The 25,236-nt window shown below is 36.3% G+C and overlaps 2 protein-coding genes across 2 annotated transcripts; one reads left to right on the plus strand and one right to left on the minus strand.

Moving 5' to 3' along the window:
• Positions 1-6,833: 6,833 nt before the first annotated feature.
• Positions 6,834-20,957, minus strand: PSMA2 (proteasome 20S subunit alpha 2). Its single transcript, XM_026687498.2, has 8 exons — positions 20,882-20,957; positions 16,952-17,028; positions 15,848-15,980; positions 13,880-14,002; positions 12,170-12,251; positions 9,331-9,404; positions 8,028-8,085; positions 6,834-7,938 (listed from the first exon to the last, which is right to left on the minus strand). Exons 1-8 carry the CDS (start codon positions 20,920-20,922, stop codon positions 7,822-7,824), a joined length of 705 nt encoding a protein of 234 aa, XP_026543283.1. The 5' UTR covers positions 20,923-20,957; the 3' UTR covers positions 6,834-7,821.
• Positions 20,958-21,049: 92 nt separating this feature from the next.
• On the plus strand, positions 21,050-24,104 carry LOC148128926 (large ribosomal subunit protein bL32m-like). Its single transcript, XM_087945177.1, has 3 exons — positions 21,050-21,421; positions 22,515-22,696; positions 23,489-24,104. Exons 1-3 carry the CDS (start codon positions 21,325-21,327, stop codon positions 23,741-23,743), a joined length of 534 nt encoding a protein of 177 aa, XP_087801303.1. The 5' UTR covers positions 21,050-21,324; the 3' UTR covers positions 23,744-24,104.
• The last annotated feature ends 1,132 nt before the right edge of the window (positions 24,105-25,236 follow it).

Here is a 25,236-nt window from a genome sequence, read left to right on the forward strand (position 1 = left end):
ACTGCGAATGGAAAACGACTGGTCGAGACTGAAGTTAATCAATCTCTCAGTAATGCACTTGTAATAAGTGCTATAAATACAGTACATGAGTGAATATGTGATCTCACCAAGGGTTTTTCTTGAATGATACAATGCTACCTAATCCAATAAAATAGACTATTGTTTAACAGTGAGTGCAGGTGTTTCCAATAGACCATCTTCAATTGGTCTTTATCCCAGTCCACTATTCTATCTTGTTTGAAGGCTTCCACCATTGTTCCACTGCCAAAAAAGTTTCCTATCAATAACTTCAACAATTACAGACCAGTGATACTCACACCTATCATCATGAAGTGCTTTAAGAAATTGGTCTGCTGGCACATTATTTTTGGTCTTCCACAAACATTTGATAAACACCAGTTTGCATACAGAAAAAATAGATCTACAGAAGACGCTATAGCCATCACTCTTCACCCTGCTCTGACTCATCTAGAAGGCAGGGGCGCTATGTGAGGATGCTTTTTGTAGATTTTAGTTCAGCATTTAACACAATTTTTCCATATAGACTAGTGTCTAAACTTCTGGACTTTGGACTTTCTTATTCAATCTGCTTTTGGATTATGGATTTCCTGTCTGGCTGCTCATAGAGGGTCAGATTAGGTAATCATACCTCTTCAGCCCTTATTCTTAACACTGGTACACCACAGGGTTGCGTATTGAGTCCCTTTCCTTATGTGTATGACTGCATTCCCATTCAGGCTACTAATACTATTACTAAATTTGCAGATGGTACAACAGTGGTGGGACTCATTCCGGGGGGGGGGGGAGATGAGTCTGCTTTCGTGGTGTGGAGACAATAACTTGATCCTCAACATCAATAATACCAAGGAGCCTACAGTGGACTATAGAAGAAACAGATCAGACATCCAGCCCTTGCTTATCAATGGAGACCGAGTGGAGCAATTGGCCAGTTTTAAGTTTCTGGGTGTTACCCTAAAAGAGGACCAGATCTGGGGTGTCCACATTGCAGCCCTGGTCAAAAGTGCCGAGCAGAGATTATACTACCTGAGGCTTCTCAGAAAACAACAACTGAATGAGAAACTGCTGGTGACCTTCTACCACTGCACCACAGAGAGCATTTTAACATACTGCACCTCTGTATGGCTTGCCAATTGCACAGCAGCAGATAGGAAAGCACTCTAGAGGGTTAATGTCATTGCTCAGAAGATCATTGGTTGCCCTATCCCCTCTTTGGAAGAACTTTATAGCTCCCACTGCCATAAGAAAGTTCAAAACATTCTCAAAGATCCATCTCATCCTGGGAATCCTTTTTTTGAACTATTACCATCTGGCAGACAATATAGAATAATAAAAACAAGGACAAAAAGGCTGAAAAACAGCTTCTATCCCAGGGCAGTAGCTCTTTTGAATTCTGCTTTATAGTGCAGTGTTAGTGTAGTGTCGGGGGTTTCCGGTTCAATGTGTGAAGGGTGAAGGATGTGTGTTTGTGTTTATTTTCATGGTCATGATGTGCACTGAAGATGGTGTTTGATTTCGTTATACAAGGTGCAATGACAATGAACTAAACTGTACTCCCTGCTTAACAATTTTGTTGGCTACTGTTATTTTCATTCTTTTAACCACCCCTTTTCTTTACTCCCATTTTTCATTAACAGCATCTTCCATCTAGTGGTATCCAATCTCTTGAAATAATCATTAATAGTTGTGAATTGATATTTTTCTCCATCCTGCTTTATAGTGAGGACCTCTATACAGATAGTGAGGATCTCTAAGGAACTGAGAGGGATGAAATGCATGAGGAGACGTCTAGAGCAGCGGTTGCCAACCGGTGGGCCGCGGCCCACTGGTGGGCTGTAAGAAAATTTTGGTGGGCTGCAGAGAAATCTCACCCCCAGAGCATCCCCACAAAGCAATTAATCCAGGCTGCACAGAAACATAAGGCTGCGTAGCCCACATGGCCCATGGGAACCCTCCCCGCCCACTTACCTTACCCGGTAAACTTGCCTGCTAAAATGCTATTTTTCCTTTTTCCGACCATCATCTGTTCTGCTGTGCCGAGAGATTTAGATTAGCTAGGAAGCGGGAAATGGTTGGATTTCTTGCTTTCTAGCTAGTCTTTAGATCTTTGGCTCAGCACAGCTGAATCTCCCTTAGGACTGAAGATTTGCTTGCAAGTAAATTGAGTGCAGACTCACAGCAAGAAAATTTGAGAGACTGAGCTAGCCGATGGCAGATAGATCACTGAATGATTCTGTGAGCAACTCAATCTGCCTGCTTTGCCTGATTTTGAGTAAAAGTTGCTCTTTTTGATAACAAATTCAATATTTACATGCATGGTGTGTTGTGAGTTAATTTTTGTGAGTTTGCTTGCTAGCAAATTTTATGAGTTTGCTTGCAAGCAAATTTTATGTGACAGACTGAGCTAGCCAATGGCAGATAGATAGATCTCTGAATGAATCTGTAATTCTGTGAGCAACTCAATCTGCTTGCTTTGCCTGATTTTGGGTAAGAGATGCTCTCTTTTTATAAAAAAATTCAATATTTATATAAATATTTATATTTACATACAAGCCATGCCCAGCCAGTCACATGACCACCAAGCCACACCCACAAATTAGACCACACCCACAGAACCAGTTAGTGGTCCCTGGGATCTAAAATTATGAGTTTGGTAGTCCCTGAGGTCCAAAAGGTTGGCGACCCCTGGTCTAGAATGCCACTGGCGGAAGACAGGAGATGAACTTGATGGAACATGGGTAAGAGCTGCTACTAAGGCCTACCTTGTGGCAATTCATGCGGCGAACTGTAAATATTTCTTCACACTAATTGCATCTGCAGATAATCGCCCAGCGACCCTCTTTAAGGTGAGCTGTCTCCTCCTAGGGAAGGAGGAGATTGAGGTCCACCTGAAGGTGTGCACTGAGGAATTTGTGGATTTTCTGGAAGACAAAATCACTCGACTTCATTCCCAGTTAGATCCCAGCCTGGTTGCTGGTCCAGTGGAAGTTCCCAAGGCAGGTTCTTGCCCTATTATCTGGGAACAGTTTGACCCTGTTGCTCCTGAGGAAGTGCACAGGATCCTAGGAAGTATGCGCGCAAGCACGTGTTTTAGACCCATGCCCTTCCTGGCTTGTGAAAGCTTTCCAGGTGACAGGCGGGTGGACTATGGTGGTGATTAATGCTTCTTTACAGGAGGGGATGGTCCCCCAGCACTTTAAGGTCTGTGCTCTTCTTAAGAAGCCATTGCTGGACTCCACCCGGTTGGATAATTTCTGACCTGTCTCCAATCTTCCCTTTTGGGGGAAGATTGTTGAGAAGGTGGTCGTGCAGCAACTCAAGATTTCTGGATGAAACGGATTATCTCGACCCCTACCAGTCAGGATTCAGGCCTGGATTTGGGACAGAAACGGCATTGGTTGCACTTTTGGATTTCTGTCGGGAGCAGGATGGGGGTAGTGCATCCATCCTTGCTCTACTTGACCTCTCAGCTGCTTTTAATACCGTTGACCATGGGATTCTCCTGGGGTGGCTTCAGGGGATAAGAGTGGGAGGCCTTGTGCTGTCCTGGTTCATTTCCTTCCTCTGTAGCCGATCTCAGTGTTGATAGGAGGGGAGAGATCCAGCCCTCACCCATTGCTTTATAGGATTCCGCAGGACTCTGTACTCCCTCTGCTCCTGTTCAACATTTATATGAAGCCGCTGGGTGACATCATCTGTCACCATGGACTAAAGTATCACCAATATGCTGATGATACTCAGCTGTATGTCTTGGCCCATGGTGAGTTAAGTGTTGCTGTGTACTCCCTCTCGCTGGAGGCTGTTAGGGGCTGGATGGGGACCAACAGGTTGAAACTAAACCCTTGCAAGACAGAGTGGCTCTGGGTTTGGGGTTCGTTGGCTCAGAGAGAATTGCCACCTTTGGTCTTGGATGGGGTGGCACTACCCCAAACAGACCCTGTGCATAATCTAGGGGTTTTCCTGGATTCACGACTCCTGTATGAAGAGGTGGTGGTCGTGGCCAGGAGGGCCTTCGCGCAACTGTGGGTTGTGCACCAGTTATGCCCTTTCCTAGACCAACACTGCCTACCCACAGTCACTCATGCCCTGGTCACTTCCCATTTTGATTGTCATGCATTCTACATGGGGCTGCCCTTGAACAGCATCCAGAAAGTCCAGTTGGTGCAAAATGCAGCGGCCCACATGGCTTTGTGCAGACCCCCATGTGCACATGTCACCTCTCCTGCAGGAGCTGTATTGGTTGCTGATTTGCTTCCGGGTGCAATTCAAGGTGCTGATTGTCACCTTTAAAGCCCTTCATGGCTTGGGACTGGGTTATCTGAGTGAACATCTTTTGCTGGTCACATCTACCCAATCAATTAGAACAAGGAGACAGGGGATGTTGCGGGTCCCATCCCTGAGGGATATACACCTGATGGGACCCAGAATGGCATTCTCCATGGTGGCTCCCTCTCTCTGGAATATCATTCCCCCAGGGATTAGAATGGCCCCCACTCTAGCACTCTTTCGAAAGGCACTGAAGACCTGGTTTTGCCAGCAGGCCCGGGGAACCCAGAGTGGGATGAAGCCCATAATGAGTTTAAATTCTGTTTAACAATTTCATCAGATCTAAAGAAGCAATTTTATCACAGTATAAAGGTTCAATAACAGCTTATTACTTTGTTGCATGTTAAATACATACAGTAAATACATAATGATGTATTAGAGCCAGTTTAGTCTAGTGGCTAAGGCATCTGGCTAGAAATCAGGAGCGTGAATTTTAGTCCTGCATAAGGTATGAAAGCTAGATGGGTGACTGAGGGCCAGTCATTTTCTCCCAGGCCACCTCACAGGATTGTTATGAGAAAACTGGAGCAGGAACAAGTAATAAGTATGCTCATCGCCTTACTTATAAAAATAATAAAGGAAAAACACATAAAATGGGAATGGTAGAAGTTTTAACAGTGTTTATCATTTTCTAGAATTGTAAAAAAATTATGTGGCATTACATCCCATCAAAAATTAAAAAAGTTGTTTATGTTTGGGTTGTTGGTAGCATACTAAATTCAGAGGAAAAAGTGATGTTTCAGAGTATAACACAGTGCCTGTTATCATGTTCATAGATGTTCGCAAGGACTTTCCTCCTATCAACCACAATATTCATTAACCTTCCTTTTAAAACACAGCTAATGATAAAACATATTCCATACCATGTAATATTCAGTTTTTTCTCTTTCTTTAATTTCTAGTGTCAATCTATTCATTTCTGCACATTCAAATATATTTTCAATCATTCAATTATTTTTCCCTCTATCAGTATTTTATCTCTTCCAATTTTGGGCAAATACATTCCTAGCTCCTGTTAAGACATGTATAACTAAGTAAATCTTTTCTTTACTATAACCTTCTGGTACCATTCCTAATAGGAATATTTCAGGTTTCAAATCTATATGTTGTTTAATCATTTTTTCCAACCGTGTGTATTTTAGTCCAGTACCTTTTAGCCTCTGTGCAAGTCCACCACATATAATACGGATAGAGAATAAAACCTAAAAAAGATTTGATGTATTTATAGAGCAATTAGAAAAATTTAAGCAAAGTTATGTGTGATATTATTATGTATATGGGAATATGTATGGGAACATTGTATTGTTAGATTTGATAAGGATATCATTTATGTTTAAGTAATTGAAATATGTACCCAAGTCGATGCATGATTGAAATGGAATTTGTTGTATATAAAAAACAATAAAAAATTATTTCAAAAAACAACCCCACCACAGCTAGTCTCTAACCTTTCTAGAAACTACAATACATGCAGCCCCACAAGTTTTTCTAAAGGCTCCTGCTTCTTAGTGCTAAAGTAATATATAAAGAAACCAAATTATTATTTACATATATACTGCAGAGAGATTATATGTCAGTCTGAAGTTAGACATTAAAAATATCATAAATCCAGACTTTTGGTAGATCTATGGTTGAACAGTAATTTTTATACCTTTTTATCTGTAAAAGTGATTTTAAAGAGTTGACTTTTGAATGTAAAAATAGTGCCTATTAATAAGAGGTGCATGCAAAATGAATACATTCAAATCCATATTTACAGTGTTCCTAAAGTACTAACAATTCATTTTGGGTCAACTACAGTGTGAGATAACTCAAACGTGGATGTTTGGATTATTCTGGGATTCATAGAAAATGCAATCCAGACAAGACAAGTTAAGGTACGGTTTTTCCAGCACAACTGCTCTTTTCTTTTCTAGCTCTCAGAGCAGCAGATTCCATTAGTTTCCCTATGTTCCCAGTAGCTTCCTAACCCTCCCATGCAATATATCCTGGAGCCCACCAACTTTCCCAGTATTTTTCTTTCTCTTCAGATATGGGCATCATTAGCATAGTATATCCCCTCAACTTGCCACTTCCACAAGTCCTGCAGAGCACTCCCTTCCTATTCTAGCTGCCAGCATCCTTTGTTTTTCACTATTCCTTCACAAATAATTTGGAATACAGAATTATCTTGTTTTTGTAAATGGACCAAAACCCCAACATGTGTACAAGAACCACCCAAACCCATACAGAATGGAATGTGAATGGAACTCTTTATATATTACTAAATATATAAAAGAAAATATAAATAAAATATGTAAATTTTAAAACATTATGTAAAAATAAAAATATATAAAATGTGTGTATTACAGTGAAAGCCCAACTGTTATACATGTGCTGCAAAAAGTAGAATTAGATTTTAGTCATGCCTATACTGCAATGTAATTTAATACTGCTATACTAGGCAGATGGGAAGAATACTAATACTAATACTGTGAAGTAGTTCATCATTTAACTTCTTATAGATTTTTATTTAGGGATGTGTTGATTAGAGAGGGAAAATGAACATACAGTGTATTTAGAGCCTAATCTGATATTTTCAAATTTTTTAAAATTAAATGTGCAAGCACAAAATGTGGTTAAGCAAGCACAATATCAGGATGACACGTGCAGTTCTGAGAGCATCTGTATATTATAAATACAAATAAAACAAAATTTTTTTTTAAAAGGGTGAATCAATTTGTTTTTTTTTAAAGGATGTTCCAGATCATGGCCAAGAATATTTATTTTTTTCCATCCCCACATTCCACTGCTGCCCTGTTCAGTAGGCTCATCCTGGGTTTCCAAATTAAAGAGGAATACTTAATCAGCCTTCTGATTTGCATACAGAAGGTTGCTATTATAATCTCTGACCCCTTCAAGGTAAAGAATCCACTGAAACATGGAAGAACCACCACCAAAGTAAACCTGGGATACCCAATGTATTCATAGATAGTTCTTTAGATGCTTAGCAGATTTCTTGTCCCTCCCCTTTTAAATACTCCATTTTTTAAAAAAATCCAAAAATCCTTCAGTATATACATGTCATTGGCTTTTCTTTACAAATTCTTCCCAATATGATTTCTGCTATGAAAATCTGCACACTAATTCTACTCAAGCAGTCCTATCTGTATAAAACTTTACTGAACATTTAATCACTTCAGTTATCTGAATAGCTTCGTGGACTCAAAATCTGAATTTTGAAACAATCTTAGCAACATTTGAAGTTAGCATAATGAAGTATTTTGTAAATTTAATCAGAAGTTATACCAATTTTTATATTTTGTAGATTGTGTAAGTGTTCTTGTACATTGTTTAATTAGTTTAACATTTCAGTGGCATGTGAATCAATACTTTTTTTTAATCTACAGGTTTAACAAAGTAGAAATTAAAATCAAAAGCCACTAATATAAATGAAATTAAAAAGTGAGAACAGTTTCACGTTCTCATCAATCAAGGTTAGGCGATTGCAGCCAGATAATCTTTAACTTCAGTTGGAGTGAGTCTTCTAAATCCTGTCTCATTACAGATGCCAACTTCTATGTTATCTTCAGTCATCTGTCCTTCAAAACTTTCCTAATAATGAAAAGATATACAATTTTGTTAAATAATATTAAAATATCAACTTTGAAAGTTTTATCAAATTTAAAATGAATATTTTTCACCTTTAATGTCAAGATAGCAGTGTGAATAGCATCTTCAAGCTCTAAGTCTTCATTGTATCTGCAAAAACAACCCAGACATTTTCTAAGAAATTTAAAATATCCCTCCAATGTTATAACTAAACTAAAATTGCACAAGTGCAAAATTACCACCATAAATTCAGGAATTATTTTTTCTAGATTACTTCTTGGTCGTGAAACCATTATTGTGCCAATAAACCCATCTGAAATTTTGAAACTATACCAGGGACTGCCATGAAAAAATAACTAACTGAATTGGAACAGCCTGCTAATCCATAAAATCTCAAAAAATGACTTTGCACTAGAATATTATAAAATATTTACTAGAAAATAATCTGATACATTTTCCTATGACTCCTCACTATACTGTGTCTCTGCTTCTGGACCAACTTCCAAAGTGCAGCCTGCTATCACTATTGTTATTTTCAAAAACAGCTTGTGGAGTCTAGACATACTTGTAAAGTAAGAGAGTGCTAAACCAGCATGGTAGAAAACTTGTTGCATATTTCTAACTTCCCATTTATAGATCTCAGTTTCTGCAAAACAGCAAGTTCAACATTTTACAACTGTTCCTTTGTGTGTATGTATGGAATTACTGGATTTAAGAGTGATTTATCCACTGAATGGATAAATTAAGCCTTACAGTTTCCCTGGGGTTGGGCGAGGATCAAAATGGTACTGAAATATCATTTTGCTGCTGAACATTACTTCTATTCCTTCTAAAAATTGACTAAAAAAACAAAAAAAAATTAACTTTGCCTACTCTTGTGATATTTTACTGTCACCAGTAATGACCACACTGATTTATTCAAGATTGTTTTAAAATATTATGTAGCTACATTATGCATTGAGAATCACTTCAAAATATTTCAGTAGAGGGAGTATTATAAATATATTAATAAAATACAACCAGAAAAATGTGGCCCCTGGCTTTAATGATGTTTTGTTTGTCTTTAAAATTAATAAAATTTGTTTCAAAAAAAAATGTGGCCCCTGGTTTTCCTTTTAGCATGATACTTTTCTTAAATAAATGTACCTAATATTTTTTTGTTTTTTTAAAAGAGTGAAAGGAATGCTTATTCCTAGAATAACCAAGATGATGACTGTTGGTAGACCAAATTCACTATCAGAATTTTGATAAATTCTGTTTTGTATGAGTTTACAGCACTAATATTTAACTATAAACCATCCAAGAATTCAGAAAAGAATCCAGAAATGGAAAATTCAAATAAGAATACAAGACTGCAATAATTTACTAGATGACAGAATTTCTATTCTGCATTACCTTTTCTCCAGAAATGTCTTTCCATTTACATAGTTTTTCCCCATTGCAGTTGCTTTCCATGCAAAGTATGCCCCCTGGAAGGTGAAAAGTTCAGCAAATTAGAAATATGCATATTATAGCTATCTTTTTAATAATAAAGTATTAAATAATGTATAATATTCATTACTACTTATAGTGAGAATAGAAAAAAATTACCTTATATTATTAGAAATTCCTTGGAAATTTCCCAACTGTACAAATTCATACATAGAAGTTATAAAAGCGGATTGCAAGGAGATGAGAAAAATATGATACTACCAGGCAAATACAGGTAGCCTTATCTTATAACAATTTGGCAACTATTCAAAGTTACAATGCACTTTAAAAAGTGACATTTTTTCACACAAATGATTGTTGCGGCATCCCCATGGTCACATGATCAAAATTTAGATGCTTGGCAACTGACTCATATTTATGATGGTTGCAGTATCCTGAGGTCATGTGATTACCTTTTGCAGCAAAGTCAATGGGAGAGCTAAATTCACTTAACCATGTTACTAACTGAACAAGTGCAATATTTCACTTAACTGTGGCAAGAAGGATTGTAAGATGGGGCAAAATTAACTTAACAACTGTCTTACTTAGCAACAGAAAATTTGGGCTCGATTGTGGTTATAAGTCTACCTGTACTTAGTTTTTAAGCTTTTGAGAAAATAGTATTTTCTGGAGCAACATGCTACTCACAGAGCAGTCATTCTGAATCCAGATTATGTATTTGGTTCTGATATAGAGATATGCACACCAAGAAGTATTGGTGCAATGGGGAAAGAAGAACAGAAAAAGCCACAGTAGCAGATAAAGACAAATACAGAAATCATGAAAATCAGAAGAGGTAGGTAGAAGAGATAAGTAGATCATTGGATATGCCACACTTGAAGTCAACTTAGATCCTATCAATGACAAAATCCTGCACTTTAAGTATACTAGCCTTGTTCTACCATCTAGAAAGACTCCTTCAGATTTTGTTTCAGCAGAATTTCCAAAATACAACAAATTTGCTTTAAGTCTGAAATAAGAAAACATCTTCTGTTTTATGCAAAATCCTACTATTCTCCAGTTGTGAAATGAATGACATAATAAGCTAAAGTAATAAACATTCTGACAGTCTAGAAAAAGGATTTTATCTCAGGATTATTCTGACTACTGGTGGTAAACCTGCCACTGCCTCCTCCCTACCACCACATGGGAGAGGAAGTTGGGTTGAAATCCCTGGGCAGGCAGTTATTTTGTGCAGAATAGGCAGATTGCGAATGGCAATCACAATGGCAATCAGATAACATGTGTCAATGGCAAACATCATATAAACAGGTTCCCAAGCACCCAGATTGTAGTTATGTGACTGTTGGGGTGTGCAGTGCTTTGCGATGATCAGAAGTGTTTACAGGCTTAAAACACATACCCCAAGCCATTATTTTTGCTTAAAACACATACCCCAAGCCATTATTTTTGAACCATCCTTTATTATCTTTAAAGCCCTGCATGGCATGGGTCCAGGTTACTTGAGGAACCATCTCAGCCCATTGGGACTGGCTCTTCCCACCTGTGCTAGCAAAAGAGGATGCTGTGGGCTCCCTTCAGTCAAGGAAATCTGGCTGGCAGGGTCCAGAAGGACCTTCTCTGCCATGGCACTGGCTCTTTGAAACATTATACCATGTGGCAAAAATTTGCTCCCACCCTCCTGGTCCTTCTACAGGAGCCTGAAGATCTGGCTCTGCCAGATGGCTTGGAACTCCAACAAGGAGGGATCACACTGGAGGCAGTTGATGAATAAAAAGGCAGTATACCCTTCCCCTCAGAACAGCCTTCTCCTTTCCTCCGTTTTTTTTCTATAATTCTATTTTTCATGTAATTTCCATTTTTATTGTTTTAGAAATATTTATTTTATGATTTTAATGCTAATGCTACAAGCCTCCCAGAGTCGCTTCAAAACAAAATAAATAAATGTAATAAATGAATCAATTTTTTAAAAATCAAGGACTATCTGTACTAAGATTCTGAAAATATGGGAGTAGGAAATGAGAATACCATAGTTACATAAAGGCCTATTTGTGGATAAATTGATCATCAAAATGTTTATATGTTTTATTTTTCATAGTTTATCCATTGGTTTATTTTTCATTATGACTGAAAGTCACCTTATATGCAGATGGGTTTATCCAATAATACATATTGGATATATGAGTACTTCTACTAGTATTAGTCACAGATAACCTATCAGTGGATAACCCAAACTCAATTTTGAGGGGGAATTTTGACATTTAAAATTCTCGACTTATTCAAAGGTATATATGGCAGCATCCTTATGTCACTATTCATATAAATACAAATTACGAAAAACAGGAGAGTTAATACAGGACAATCAAATATATTTTATAACAATTATCATTTAAATCACCGAAGTGGCTACAAATAATCTTGACAAGATAAAAAGTCTGGCTATTTTATAATCTAGGAACTCAGAACCAAAGATAAAAGTGAGCTTTTTTGGACAAAATTTAGAAGTCATGAAAGCAAAAAGTTGTTCTGCTGGTGAATATTGAAACAGGCAAATAGTACTGTAAGATATTGAACATGCTATCTCATTACACAGATCCACTAGGCCTCCTCATATGATTTTAAAGCTTATCACCCAAGCTGTCCAAATGGCTGTGAACATTTTATCCTGGAATTTTTAACCATCAATTATACATATATCTTCCTTAAAACTTATTGCAGAAAAACAGTTCATAAGTTCCTCAAGCAAATAGCTAGGCCAAGTTTTTATACAAAGCTATGAAGAAGTCCAATTTTAAATACTTACAGATGGATCAGACTGGAATAAATATGGTCGCCCCTCATTCCATCCACATATCAATAATGACACTCCAAATGGACGTACACCTCTATCAAGGAAGACAACAGAAATACTCAGGGTAGCATTTTATAAGCTGTTGAGGCATTTATTTTTTCCAGTCACATCAGTTTATAATTTAAAGCACTATGTAGTTACATGTAATTAATAATTTTAAACCTGTCACTATTTTGCTGATTCTGCTCCTATACTTTTAGCAGTAGTTTTTAGGCAGAAATTAAAGAAGTGAAAATTTTATTAGCATGAAGACTGACTGAAAACAATGCATATGCAAATGAAGACATTATTAAAGGAGTGACAGAGGGAGTCGTACTTATGTCCCCTAAAATATTGCTGAAATATATTAATATTACTTTAAGTATTTTTAAAAATTTCTTACATTAAGAAAACTCATTTATTAAGCCATTAGTTATGCTATCTCCTTAAGATATAGAATTATTTTGTTATTCATTCTTCATTTAAGAACATAATGAAGCATGGCCTAGGCAACAATCAATTGTGGTACTCTTGTTCCGACTACATATTCAAGAATGTCCTATATGAAAGCTCTTCAAAAGGAAACAAAAAAGCAGAATAGAAGAAATCATGAGCTTGTCTATGACAAAGTCTACAAAGATAAAGAGACATTTCAGCTTATATACTAGTAAATTGTAATTACTGTCCAATTTACTAAAATCTTACCAAGGCAGGGCAAGCAAGACTAGAATATTTTCTTTCAGAAAAACAATTTAAGCTTATTGTATGTATAACATTATGAAAATTTGTATTTTAATACAGCGGTATCCAACCTTTCCAGTTCTGAGAACCAGTAGTGGCAGGGGGAAAGGGATAGTTTTGTGTGCACGCACAACATTTCACAAATGGAGCTTCCAGTGCTCATCCATCACTAGTGGTCCACGAACCAAGGGGATTAAGGACCCGTTTTAATACATTTATCAAACTAAATTATATAGTCCTTGCCTTACAATCAATTACAACCTATCTGAAAAAGGGATTAATAAGCCAGATTCAAAATTCTGATGCTCCGGCCCCCACCTGCAATCACATTACTGAACTTTGGGCAATACTGCTCCAATTACAGCTGTTTGCAGTAATCTTTTATAAATTTTGCTAAACCCAGCACTCATTGCTTTGTCAGGAAACATAAAAGAAAAAATGAATTTGTTGAACAACCATAGTGTTCACACTTATGATCAAAGCAAGTCATAAAATCAGGCTAATCACATGACCGAGTTTTACCACCATTATAACTTATAACCAGTCATCACTCAAGGACTACCTGTAGAAACAGCTGAGCAATTACAATATAATGTGCCTGGTCATTTCCTATTGATTTTCACCCACTAAAATGCTCTAAATAGAAAATGGATATCCGATTTGTTTTAAACTTATTGTGTAGTCTGCAGACACCTGTCAACATTAATAATCAGGCAGCCTCTTCTTTTGTTTATGAGGATGCTCTTTTGTTAGAAGTACTGTACATTTCCTTGCATGCTAGAAAAAAATGGAAGACTTTGATATTTCTATATATGGCAAGGTTATGCTTAAGTATCTCCACAAAATTATTCCCTGATATATCAGAAAAAATGAGTAGGCACCGCCTTCATAATTTGAAGAACAAAGAAATGAGTGCATTTTATTTAGAAGCAAATAACATACCCAGACTGAGTGTATTCTTGCATCACAGAAGCGATCCTCTGCACTAGCTGAGCTGTTGGAATAGGCTCATGATAAACCAAGTAGTACTGCTGAGCCAATTTACGAGCTCTATGAACAAGTACTCTGACAAAACAAACACACACACACACACAAGCAAAAAAGATTATTAAATTACAGTGGAAATCTTTTTCATGGTTTTGGTATGAACTTAATATTGGTGGAGAAACCAAAGTTACAAGGAGAAAAATGTGTAAAATAAATAAGGCCATATCACACAGAAAACTCTGGCAGAAAGTAAAACAGACTGTGTATTTCACCATGTTTAGCCTGCCTTTGAAACTTAGCTTCATCAGTATAACCAGCTGAGTAATAGAACACAGAATCATAGTGTGGAAGGGATCTAAGATATCTTTTAGTTCAACCTCCTGTTCAAGGCAGATCTTACACCATTCCAATCAATAGTCTGCTTTTGAAAACCCTCTAGTGAGGGAGCAACCAAGCTATTCTATTAATTGTTCTCACTGTTGAAATTTGTCCTCACTTCTAGATTGGATTTCTCTTTAATAAGCTTCTACCCATTACTTGTCATCCCCTCTAGTCCTTTGAAGAATAAGTCAATCCCCCTTTTCTGTTATAGTCCTGGTATTGGAAGATAGTTATCATTTCTCACCTAATCCCTCTCTTTGATAGGCTAGACATATCTAGCTACAGACATTTTATCATGTTTGTTGTTCTTCTCTGTACACTTTCTAGGGTCTTAGCATCTTTTTGTATCATAGTGACCAAAACTATATACAGTATTCTAAATGTGGTCTCACCAGTGCAGTATAAAGCAGTATTATCTCTTCTTGTGATCATATTATCCCTCTGTTGATGGAGCATAGGACTGTGTTGGTTGTCTGGCAGCTGCAGCACACTGCTGGTTCATAATTAAGTAATCCACTAGGATAAGCAGATCTATCTCATAGTCACTATTGTTTAGCCAGGTACCAACTATTCTGTATCTTTACATTTGTTTTTTCCTGTCCAGTTGCAGGTCTCTGTCACCAATGAACTACTTCTTGTTGGATATTAGGGGGCAGTGCTCAATCTGTCAAGATCCCCTCCAAATCTTAAGTCTATCTTCCAAACTGTTAACAATTCCCACCAGCTTGGTGTCATCTGCAAATTAGATAAATTTCCCTTCTATCCTCTATTTAGATCATTTATAAAGATGTTAAGTACTGGGCCCAAGACAGGAACTGTATATGAAGTTGCATTGACCATTATATAATTGAATGTGGTTGTTCAGCCAATTACAAATCCATCTGGCGATGATACTATTTATCAAGAAATTAGCTATGGTCTACTTTGTCAAATACTTTACTGAAGTCCAAAGTATACTATGTCCACACATTTTGCTGGGCTGCTAATTAAGTCACTGTATACGAAGTTGCATTGACCATTTATCAAAGGAGGATACATTTATTTGGCATGATTGTTTTTAACAACCCAAATAATGCTGGTTTCTAATAATTACCCTGTTCATTTATAAGTACTTACAAATCCTCTATGCAAGAGCAATTCTTGTTATACTATTCTAAGAAGTGATAGGCCACAAATCTCCAAGAATGATTTAAAAAAAGACTGATTAAGTCATTAGCTTTATGGATTGGGCTAGCTGGTCAGTCTCACAATGCTGATACATTTATGTACACATATATATGACATACTTTTTTCAGAAAAAAGGCTTAGTTGTTATTAAGGGTTTGAATTTTCACATTAAGAAATATATCTGGGATTACAATCTTGGTGGTTAACAATTTATTCATTTATGCAGAGCAGAGGAATCAGGGTTAGAATCATATATAACAATATATTGAACCTGTTGAATTCTAGATAATTTTTAACCAACTTGATTTCACCTATCTCAAAATCTGCTCAAAGACCAACAGTAATGTTTCCATTTAATATTTTTTTCTTATTTACCTGTAATCAGGGCCCATGCCACTATATACCAAGCCTATGTGTTTAGTAATAGGTTCCACTTTGTGTACACTCCGTTCATCATACAGTATAGATTTCTGCTTTTTCTCTGTTGCTAGTACCACACCATTTGCAGCTACATAAAAAAAGAATGCACTAAATTAATATTACAAAATCTTTCTGCTGCTTCTCTTGCAACAGTTCAAATATTCACTACATAAATCAATAAACCAATTTACTTTTTATGTATCATACACATTTTATCAGATATTTTCTGTAACCATTCAACTGTAATTTCAATAATTATATCAAAAGAAAAAAATTGCAATCATAAGTTCTATTTCATCCTTTTTCATTTCCCAGTCAACCTAGTGTATGATCCCTTTAACAAGGCTCAGTGTAAAATGACTCATCAGATTTTCATGCATTTTGTAGTAGCTTCTTCTCTGTATTCACTATTCTTTTTTTAATGAATATCATCTTATACTTCTAGGATCATCTAGTGCCTAAACACTACGTTTTCCCTTGTTTTGAATTATACATCTGCTTATTTTATAAATAAAATATTTAATAAAAAGAAATTTAATTTATCTTATATAAGATAAAGTAACTTTCCAAATGAAATGTGGAATATAAATATTTAAATAAACTAGAGAATATCTTGAACTTAGTTATTAATGAAACTAAAAACAATGTTAATTTTAATTTCCTAAGAAATGTTTATTTAAAAAGAAAACAAATGTTCACTTAAATCATCAGGCTTTCTGACTTGTTTTAAATACATGTTTTAAAATACTGGAAATACCCTTATATCTGTGCAATAATACAGACATAATGCCCTTCTAAAATATAGGGGCTACTCTTGCATAAAAGACTAATGCACTTTATGTTAGAAACTTGAATAGTTTGCATGAATCATCAAAATTTTAATTGTACTTGATTGGAGCAAACATTTATTCTAGCAATCTGTTTTCACAGGGCTAAGTTTTTTTTTAGGCAGACAACAAAATTTTATCATTTTTTTCTTACTTCATATCTCAAGTAAGGGCAAGAGAATATTTATGCTAAAAAGTTGGTAAACATTAATTATATAAACATCTTTAATACCTTTAATTCCAACTGATGGAGCTCCAGCTGCAACAGCTGCCAAAGCATATTCAATTTGAACAAGCTTTCCAGAAGGACTGAAAAAAATGTAATTCATTCATGAGACATTTGTGGAGAAAATATTTTCCAACAAGACAATTTGTTTTAAACAAAACCATACTGAGCACATTGCATAGTACATTAGAATATGGAGAAGGTGGACCTGACATTGTAGCAAAATGATGTACTTTTACGGGGCTCAGTGTTAAGCTGACGAATTCTGCCTGCCAGCCACATTGGAGAGGTGGTGAAACAGAGGGGAAGTTCCGTTGGATCACAAGGAGCAAGAAAACTCCTTGTTGATCCAGAAAAACCCTTCAAACTGGCGGGAGAAAAAGATGGCCATTAAACTGGCCGCACTGAGGCTGTGGTAGTTCCAATGAAAGAGCAAGGTAGAAGATAAGTGGATAACAGCGTGGTTGATCTGGGTGAGATATTTTCAGCTTTCCAACTTCTGTTGAGGAATTTGCCCCAGAAATTAACTCTTATTTTGAAATGAGACTCTAAATGGGAAGCGGTGTTTTTTTAAAAATCACTCAAGAATGGCAGCGACTAAGCTTATGAGCTGCTGACAGATCCAAAGGAATGAGAAGAGAGTGTTTTAAGAATTGATTTTTTAAATGACTGAGATTCTGGGTTGATTGTTTGTAGACATTTTGTTTGATTTTTGCTTTAGAGTGCTTTTAAGATACTTTTTGAGTACCAGAAAACTTTGAAAAATGAAGTTTAGTCATTCTGAAAAAGTGAGAAAGTTTCTGGAAGTGAAGCTGTTCGATAGTGGAGAAATACAGTAAGGGCACCATCTACTGGTAGAAGTAAGAAGTCCTTGAACTGCCTTGTGAGAAATGAATTGTTTGGGTTCACCTGGAGCTAACTGATAAACCAGACTTGTTGTTGACTGTGGAATTAACACCTGCAAACTTGGAAGATACAGAAAATTTGTGATGGAAACACTTTGAATCATGTGTTGGACAGGATGAAACTTGGATTTATTCTAAAGCTAAGTGGATGATATTTTGGATGGAGAGGATGATTTATAATTATTGGGGTTTTTTGTGGGCCTTGTGGATTATTTATTTATTTATTTATTTATTTGATTTGTCAATTGTTTACAAGATAATAAGTATAAGTGTATACATAGTTATGAATACATGAAATGGGTACATATAAGAAAAATAAAATAAAAATAAAAGAAACAATAGGACAGGGACGGTAGGCACGTTGGTGCGCTTATGCACGCCCCCTACAGACCTCTTAGGAAAGGGGTGAGGTCAATAGTAGACAGTCTAAGGTTAAAGTTTTTGGGGTTTGGGGAAGAAACTACAGAGTTGGGTAGAGTATTCCAGACATTGACCACTCTGTTGCTGAAGTCGTATTTCCTGCAATCAAGTTTGGTGCTGTTAACCATGAGTTTGGATCTATTGTTTGCTCTTGTGTTGTTATGGTTGAAGGTGAAGTATTCATTGACAGGTAGGACATTGCAATGTATGATTTTATATACCATACTTAAATCAGACCGAAGACAGCGTAATTCAAGGTTTTCTAGTTCTAGAATTTCAAGTCTGGTGGCATAAGGTATTCTACAACGAGTAGAGGAGTGGAGAACTCTTCTTGTGAAATATTTCTGGACTTTAAAAACTACTTGCTAGAAGAATAAGTGATTAAGAAAAATACTTAAGAAACTGAAGTAATCCATTGGATTAATTTAGACATAGACTGTGGAATTTAAAGTTAAGGAACACTGAAGTTGGTGGTTGGTTGTTTTTTTTAAAGGGGGGGGAGGAATTCAGAAGATTTAGAGTTCAGAATTTCTGTTGAGCATTTGTTTTAAAGTTTTTGAGATATTAATATAGTTTAAAATGTCAAACTCAAATTTAACCAAACTAAGGGGGGAAAATCCCATTGGCACTATCATCTGCACCATCACCAGCAATGTTAAGTCCCTCAAGCCGAAGGTCCATAGAAAGTTTTGATTCAGCAGAAGATGAATTCACTTCAGAAAGACATGCAGGTATTGTTTCAATCATAATGAAATGAGGAATGAGATGGGAGAGATGAGGATGGAGATGGGAGTCTTAAAGGAGAAAATGGAAGTATGGATGAAAAAATGGGGCACTTTCAGCAGATGTTAATCAAAACTGAAGAAAAGATCAAAATAATTGAAGAGAAATCAGAGCAAACAGAGGAAAAGGCAGAGGAAATGAAGCAGGGACTAACGCAGGCCAGTAAGAAACTCAAAGAAACTGTAATTCAATTCCAAATGGAAAAGGCCAAACATTTTCTAAGATTCCAGAATATTGCTGAAGAAAAAAAAGATCTAGTTGAATTGATGGCAGAATTATTGGCACAGGCCCTACAGATAATGAAACAGGAGATAGGGTGGAGTTTGATTAAGTGTTTAGAATACACACAACCTATACAAGGAAGAAAAAACTCCCAAGGGAGGTGAATATGAGATTTATAAAACAAAAACAAAAAACAAATAAGAGCAGAAATTCTTTAAAAAGAGGTGAAATATTGAAGTATGAAGGGAGAGAGATTGTGGTTTTAAAACAGGTGCCCAGAACAGTGAGAGACCTATGGAAGCAATACCAATTCCTAACAGGGCAGTTGATTAAACACCAGATAAATTTCAGGTGGCTGATACCTGAAGGAATTTTGATTATGTGGAATAATAAAAGACACAGATTGGATTCTCTAGATAAAGCATATGAATTTTATGACTAACATTTCAACCCAGACAAGGAACAAGAAAGAAGAGAAGAAATAGAGGATAGAGGACAATAGGAATTAATGGTAGGGGAAACAAGTAAACAATAAGAAGAAAGTGAATGAAAAAGATGAATGTAGTCATATTTCAGTCAATTTAAGTACTGTATCAGTAATGTAGCATTGTAGCTATGAACTGTGTAATCCTTTTTATTGCCAGTCACAAAAGAACTTATTTATATTCAAAAAAGATATGTCTGTAACATTTAACTGAGTAAAATGAGTCACAGGGAAAAACCTTTTATCACAAATTCTTTTTGAATTTTACTTTTGAGCTTACTTAAGAGAATGCATCCAAAATCTGGGATACATGATCCCTGTGGAATTGAAATGTGGCTATTTTCATAAAACAATGATATAAAAAGTATTGTAAAACATTTCTGACATAATACAATACAAAATGTAATAAAACATTTTTGTGATCAGCTGATGTCTGACTGTGCTATATAGTTCAACTTGGGCTACATTCAAGGCAAATATATCTCCTAATATCTCCCTTAAGATTAAAAAAAAATCTTTTCCTGTATATTAGAAACTGTTATTATTGAAGGCATTGACAAATCTGGTAAGGATTATCTCAGAAACAATGACGCAAAGGGTCATAGATTGCATAGTTACTACAATAAAGAGTCATAGAATTGTATCGTAATTAAAAATGTTTTTTCACAGCAATTTTATAACTCTCACTGCGGATCTTAGAAAGAAAAAAAGCGAAGTTTTATCGTAGTCCAGTTATATTTTTCCTATTAAAATAGCAGCGCTACCTAATTTGATATATTACCAAGCACCAATAATCAATCTGCCAAAGTCAAATGCGGTCTTGCATTACACAGAAAAGATGACCTTAACCTAAAGACTGATCAGGTCCGTTCAAAAGTCCCATAATTAAATTCAAATTCTCCCTCTTTTGTTTGCTATATCATTACTGTATCTTCCTGCCATTTCCTTCTACAACAATGCGCAACAGACAGCAATGACAGTGACTCCACAAAATCATTTCCTGTTCTATTATTCCAGAAAGAACAAGCAATCAGGCAAATAGATTTTCTCCCTCCTGAAACAACCTATGCTGGTCGTTCAAACGGTTCGCCTCAAAGTTTCCCCCTTAAGAAAAGAACCTACCTGAAAGTGGTGAGAGAAAAACTATAGCCACGTTCCGCCATTTTAACCGATCCTCACAGCCGACTCTGGCTACTGCGGATGCGTGCGATTTACACGTGCACAGAGAAACCTTTCTGGCACGTGATTTCCGGAGTTTTTATGACAAATGAAGTTCGCCTGATAATTCCCGGAAGCAGCACGTGGCCCTGAATTTCTAGGAGTGCCGATAATTATGGTGAGCCTGCGAGACGGGCTACAGGTGCTCTCAGGAACAGCCTCTCGTGCAGTTTGAAAGTCAAAACTTGCACAAAGAGAACGGTAGCTCGCCAAAGACATGTGACAGTGACATTACCGATGCGGGTAGTTTGACTCGTTTTCCCAGGATTCTTTGCGGTGGTTACCTATACGGATTTCGTAGAAAACTTGTGGGAGGAGCCGCGAGAGGTGCCGGGAAAGCAAGGAGCATGGCTGCCGTATTGGTATTTTCATCCCCTTTCCCCAAACTCCGTCACTTTCTCCGAAACTGTTGGGGTCAACTTGGCAGCCACGCAGGGCCTTGGGGTAAGGTTTCTAATGTCCTGTTCATCATGATGGCCCTCGAGGAAAATTTCCACGGTCATCTTCAAGCTACTCGTTGGATTGCTTGCGCCGCTCAATCCAAGGAGAAAATTGAAGGCTTTTTAGAAAATTACTTTCTTATGAACTCCATGTGAATTTGCTAGTCGAGCCAACTGCGGTTTTGGTCTCCTTTCGTCTATTTGCTTCCTTGCCTGTTGCTTTTTTCTGTTCTTTCCAAAGCGAAACGTATGATAGGGACAAAGTGCAGAGAGATTATTTCTTTTGCTTTTTCTTTGTTTTTAATTTGGCTTTATAATTTTTAAAGAGAAACGGATTGCTAGTTAAACGGAGGATAGCATTAAAGCTGAAAGTAGAACACTCTTATTATAGAATCCAAAACTGTTTATATTCCTCACGAATTGTTCTTAGTCTTCATGTCTAGGAACAAAATATTAGAGAAACAGTAAAATGTTATGAGAATCATTTTGCGGGAGAAAAGGCTGGACACTGGAAGATGTGAATTAGTCCCATCTTAGAGAGGAAGCCAGCTGAGTGACTTGGGCAAGTCCTCTCAGCCCTAAGAAGCAGGCAGCTTCTGAAATTTTGACAGGAATAGTCCAGGCACTCCCAGGAGTCAAAAACTGACTTGAAGGCACATACAAAAAGATGAGGAACAGAGATGATTTTTCATTTAAAAACACAATTGAATGATATGAGACACACACACACTTTAGATACTGACCCTGTACATTCTATTGTATACATATTTATTTAGAAGTAAATTCATTTGTTTTCAGGGCTACCTAATAATTGCTTTTACGTGTTTAAAATTACTGTCATAGTCAATAAACCTTATGTTAATATAGTGGTTTTTAATTCTTCAATAAATATGTTGAAATTCTTTGTGGATGGGCTCCAGCACTGATCAGCTTGGATGTTGAAGAGTATTGCTAGCTTCAGATGTCGTTGGTTTGAAATCTAAATGCAAGTCAGTTAAGAATGAACCCCATTAAAAAAGACTTTACCATTCCATGTTGAATTTAAACTATTTTAAATAGACTAAGATATGACACTGAGTTGATATCTTTTCTTTAAGCTCCTGCTTTAGCAGTTCAAGCTCCAGATTCTTTACTCAATGCTGCAGAAGAGGAAACCGAGTATTTTGAAAATCCCAGCTTTTTAGACAGCATACTTTGGATGCCAGCTCCAAAATCAAGGCGGACAATTGAAGTGAATCGCACCAGACGAAGGAATTCTGACCATCTTATAAAAATAAAGGTAATTTGTTAAGTTTCCCTGTGCAGAAAATTGGACTTTGTTTCTTTGTATTTTTATTTGTTTCATTCTTCACTATCAGTAGGAATAAATTGGGAAGCAAGTTAAGAAATATAAATGAATGTTTGTTTCATACTGGGTTCGCTGTGAATGTATAATTTGTGGGTTGCATGAAATTCCTGCCAACTGCAAATGTGGAACGAAAATTGTGGTTCTGTTTTTATTTTTTTTTACCTTAATAAAGTTTTTATTTTGTTTACCATGAAAACAGTGTTCCAGCTGATAACTATCCACCTAACCACCATGGCAACTATTTTCTGCCTTGTTTCAGGCTGTTTTTTTTTAAGTAGGAACAGGAGAAATTAATCTCTTTACACCCACCCTTGAGTTTCTGACCTTGGATAATTTAAAGGTTGAGGTAGAACAAATTGCCTTTCGGGGCATCAGGTTGCTCTCCACATGCTGTCCCAAAAGTGAAAAAACAGGCTAAAATAAATTTACTCCTGCTTCTTGATCAAACAGCCTCCTGCAGCCCTCTACTACATCAAGGGTCTGAGATCCAGATTCAATCCTTCAAATATTGCTTGTCCCTACTAAATATTAACTGGGAGATATACTTTGATTTCTACATAGCATTGGGCAATACTATTCTTGTTGCATTGGTTTTGTTATTTTGATATGTTATTTAATCCTTTTTTGTATTTTATTGTTACATTAATGAAAAAAGTTCAGAATTGTTATAAAATAATTATTCTCTCTCCACTGCATCTTAAGACTCTATTTTTTTACTTTTAGAAAAACATAGATATTTGTCCTGAATGCGGCAACCTGAAAGAGAAGCATGTTCTTTGTGGCTATTGTTATGAAAAAGTTAAACAGGAAACCTATGCCATCAAAAATCAAATCAAATTACTGGAAAATGGACCACATAAGGCTCCCACTGTAGAAAGTGTTGTGCTCTATGCAGGAGAAAAACCCAGAAATGAAGATGAAGGCAAGCGAATTATTGAAAGAAACAGGAAACGTCCATCTTGGTTCACACTGGACTAAACAGACATCACAATGGAATGATAGATTCCCTTATACAAATCCTATTTTGGATAATATACATCCAGAAGACTGCACTGAACTTTATACTGTAGTTGCTTAAGGGTACTATTTGCAGTGCTATGTGTGTGTGTGTGTGTTGTACTTTTTAAAGAGTTTGTCTTTTAATGTTCACCCAGAATTTAATTCTACATTTGGAATTTATATGAATGAATTGGCTGTTAATTGGTGATATAACCTTATAGTAACCTAAACAACTTATCATTTGTAGAAGTGGGGTGTAACTGTATACAAAGATGCTTTGTATGTTACTTCAACATGAATTTAAAATGTGTTTGCAATTAAAGCATATTTCATGAGTCCTCTTGTTTCGTTTTGTGGGCAATTTTTCAAACTGTGGAGAATATTGTGATAAAGCTTATATGACAGATGCAGCAAGTTTTCCAACTTCAGTAAGAGGACTTTTTTTCTCCAAACCTGGCATACCCCATGCATGGCATCACATGTTGAAGGATGCTAAATATTATACATTTTCTAGCTTGCTTTTTAGAAAGTTAAATGGCTTAGGAATACAGTTATATGGATGACATCACTCAACCTAAATTTCTAGCTATTAACCAAAGTCACCCTTTAGTTTGATAGCAGTCTCTTAATTGTATAAACATATTTATTTAATTGGATTAAATTGGCTGCCCATTACTCTGGGCACCTAACAGCAGATCAGAGTATCCTACAAAACAGAACTAAAAAATATGTGCATACATACGAATTATACATATATGTAAAATCTATACCATGGGTGTCAAACTTGATTTCATTGAGGTCTGCATCGGGGTTACCATCTCTGCTGCATATATGCTGAAAAATTAAAAGGTGGGGATTGTCAACTATTAGCATTTGTAGATGATCTTTGCTTCATTGAAAGGTGTATCACAGGTAAACGAATTTGCTAATAAGTTGAAATTTGAATTAAAGAATTTGGGAGAAATAAAACAATTATCTTGGTGTGGAGATAAAAAGAACTAAGAAAGCTGGTTATATTCTCAGTCAAAGAAAAATGGAACAATTGTTGGAGAGATATAATATGAAAGATTGTAATGCTGCTCCAACACCTATGAGTACAGATTTTCAAAACAGTTTGGGTGAGGACAAAAGTGAAGCCTGTGATCAAGAGATATATCAGTCAGGAATAGGGAGCCTGCCCAGACCAGACATAGCTTGGTCAGTAAGTATTTTGAGTCGCTTTACTGCTGCACCAATGCAATTGCATTGGATGGATTCTCAGGTATTTGAAGGGAACTGTAAATTTGGGTCTTCAAATACAGGTCACTTAAGAATTAAAATTGAAATACTATGTTGATAGTGATTATGCAAATGATGTAAAAACCAGGAAGTCCAATTCTGGGATTGTGATATTGTTTGGCGAGACTTTAATTGGTTGGAAGTCCAGAAAGCAAACAACTGTAGCCATTTCTACTGCGGAGACAGAATTTATT

The sequence above is a fragment of the Notechis scutatus genome, chromosome Z (genome assembly GCF_049901735.1).
Source record: "Notechis scutatus isolate UNSWTSFEM ecotype Mainland chromosome Z, rNotScu1.2, whole genome shotgun sequence".
Lineage (NCBI taxonomy): Eukaryota > Metazoa > Chordata > Lepidosauria > Squamata > Elapidae > Notechis > Notechis scutatus.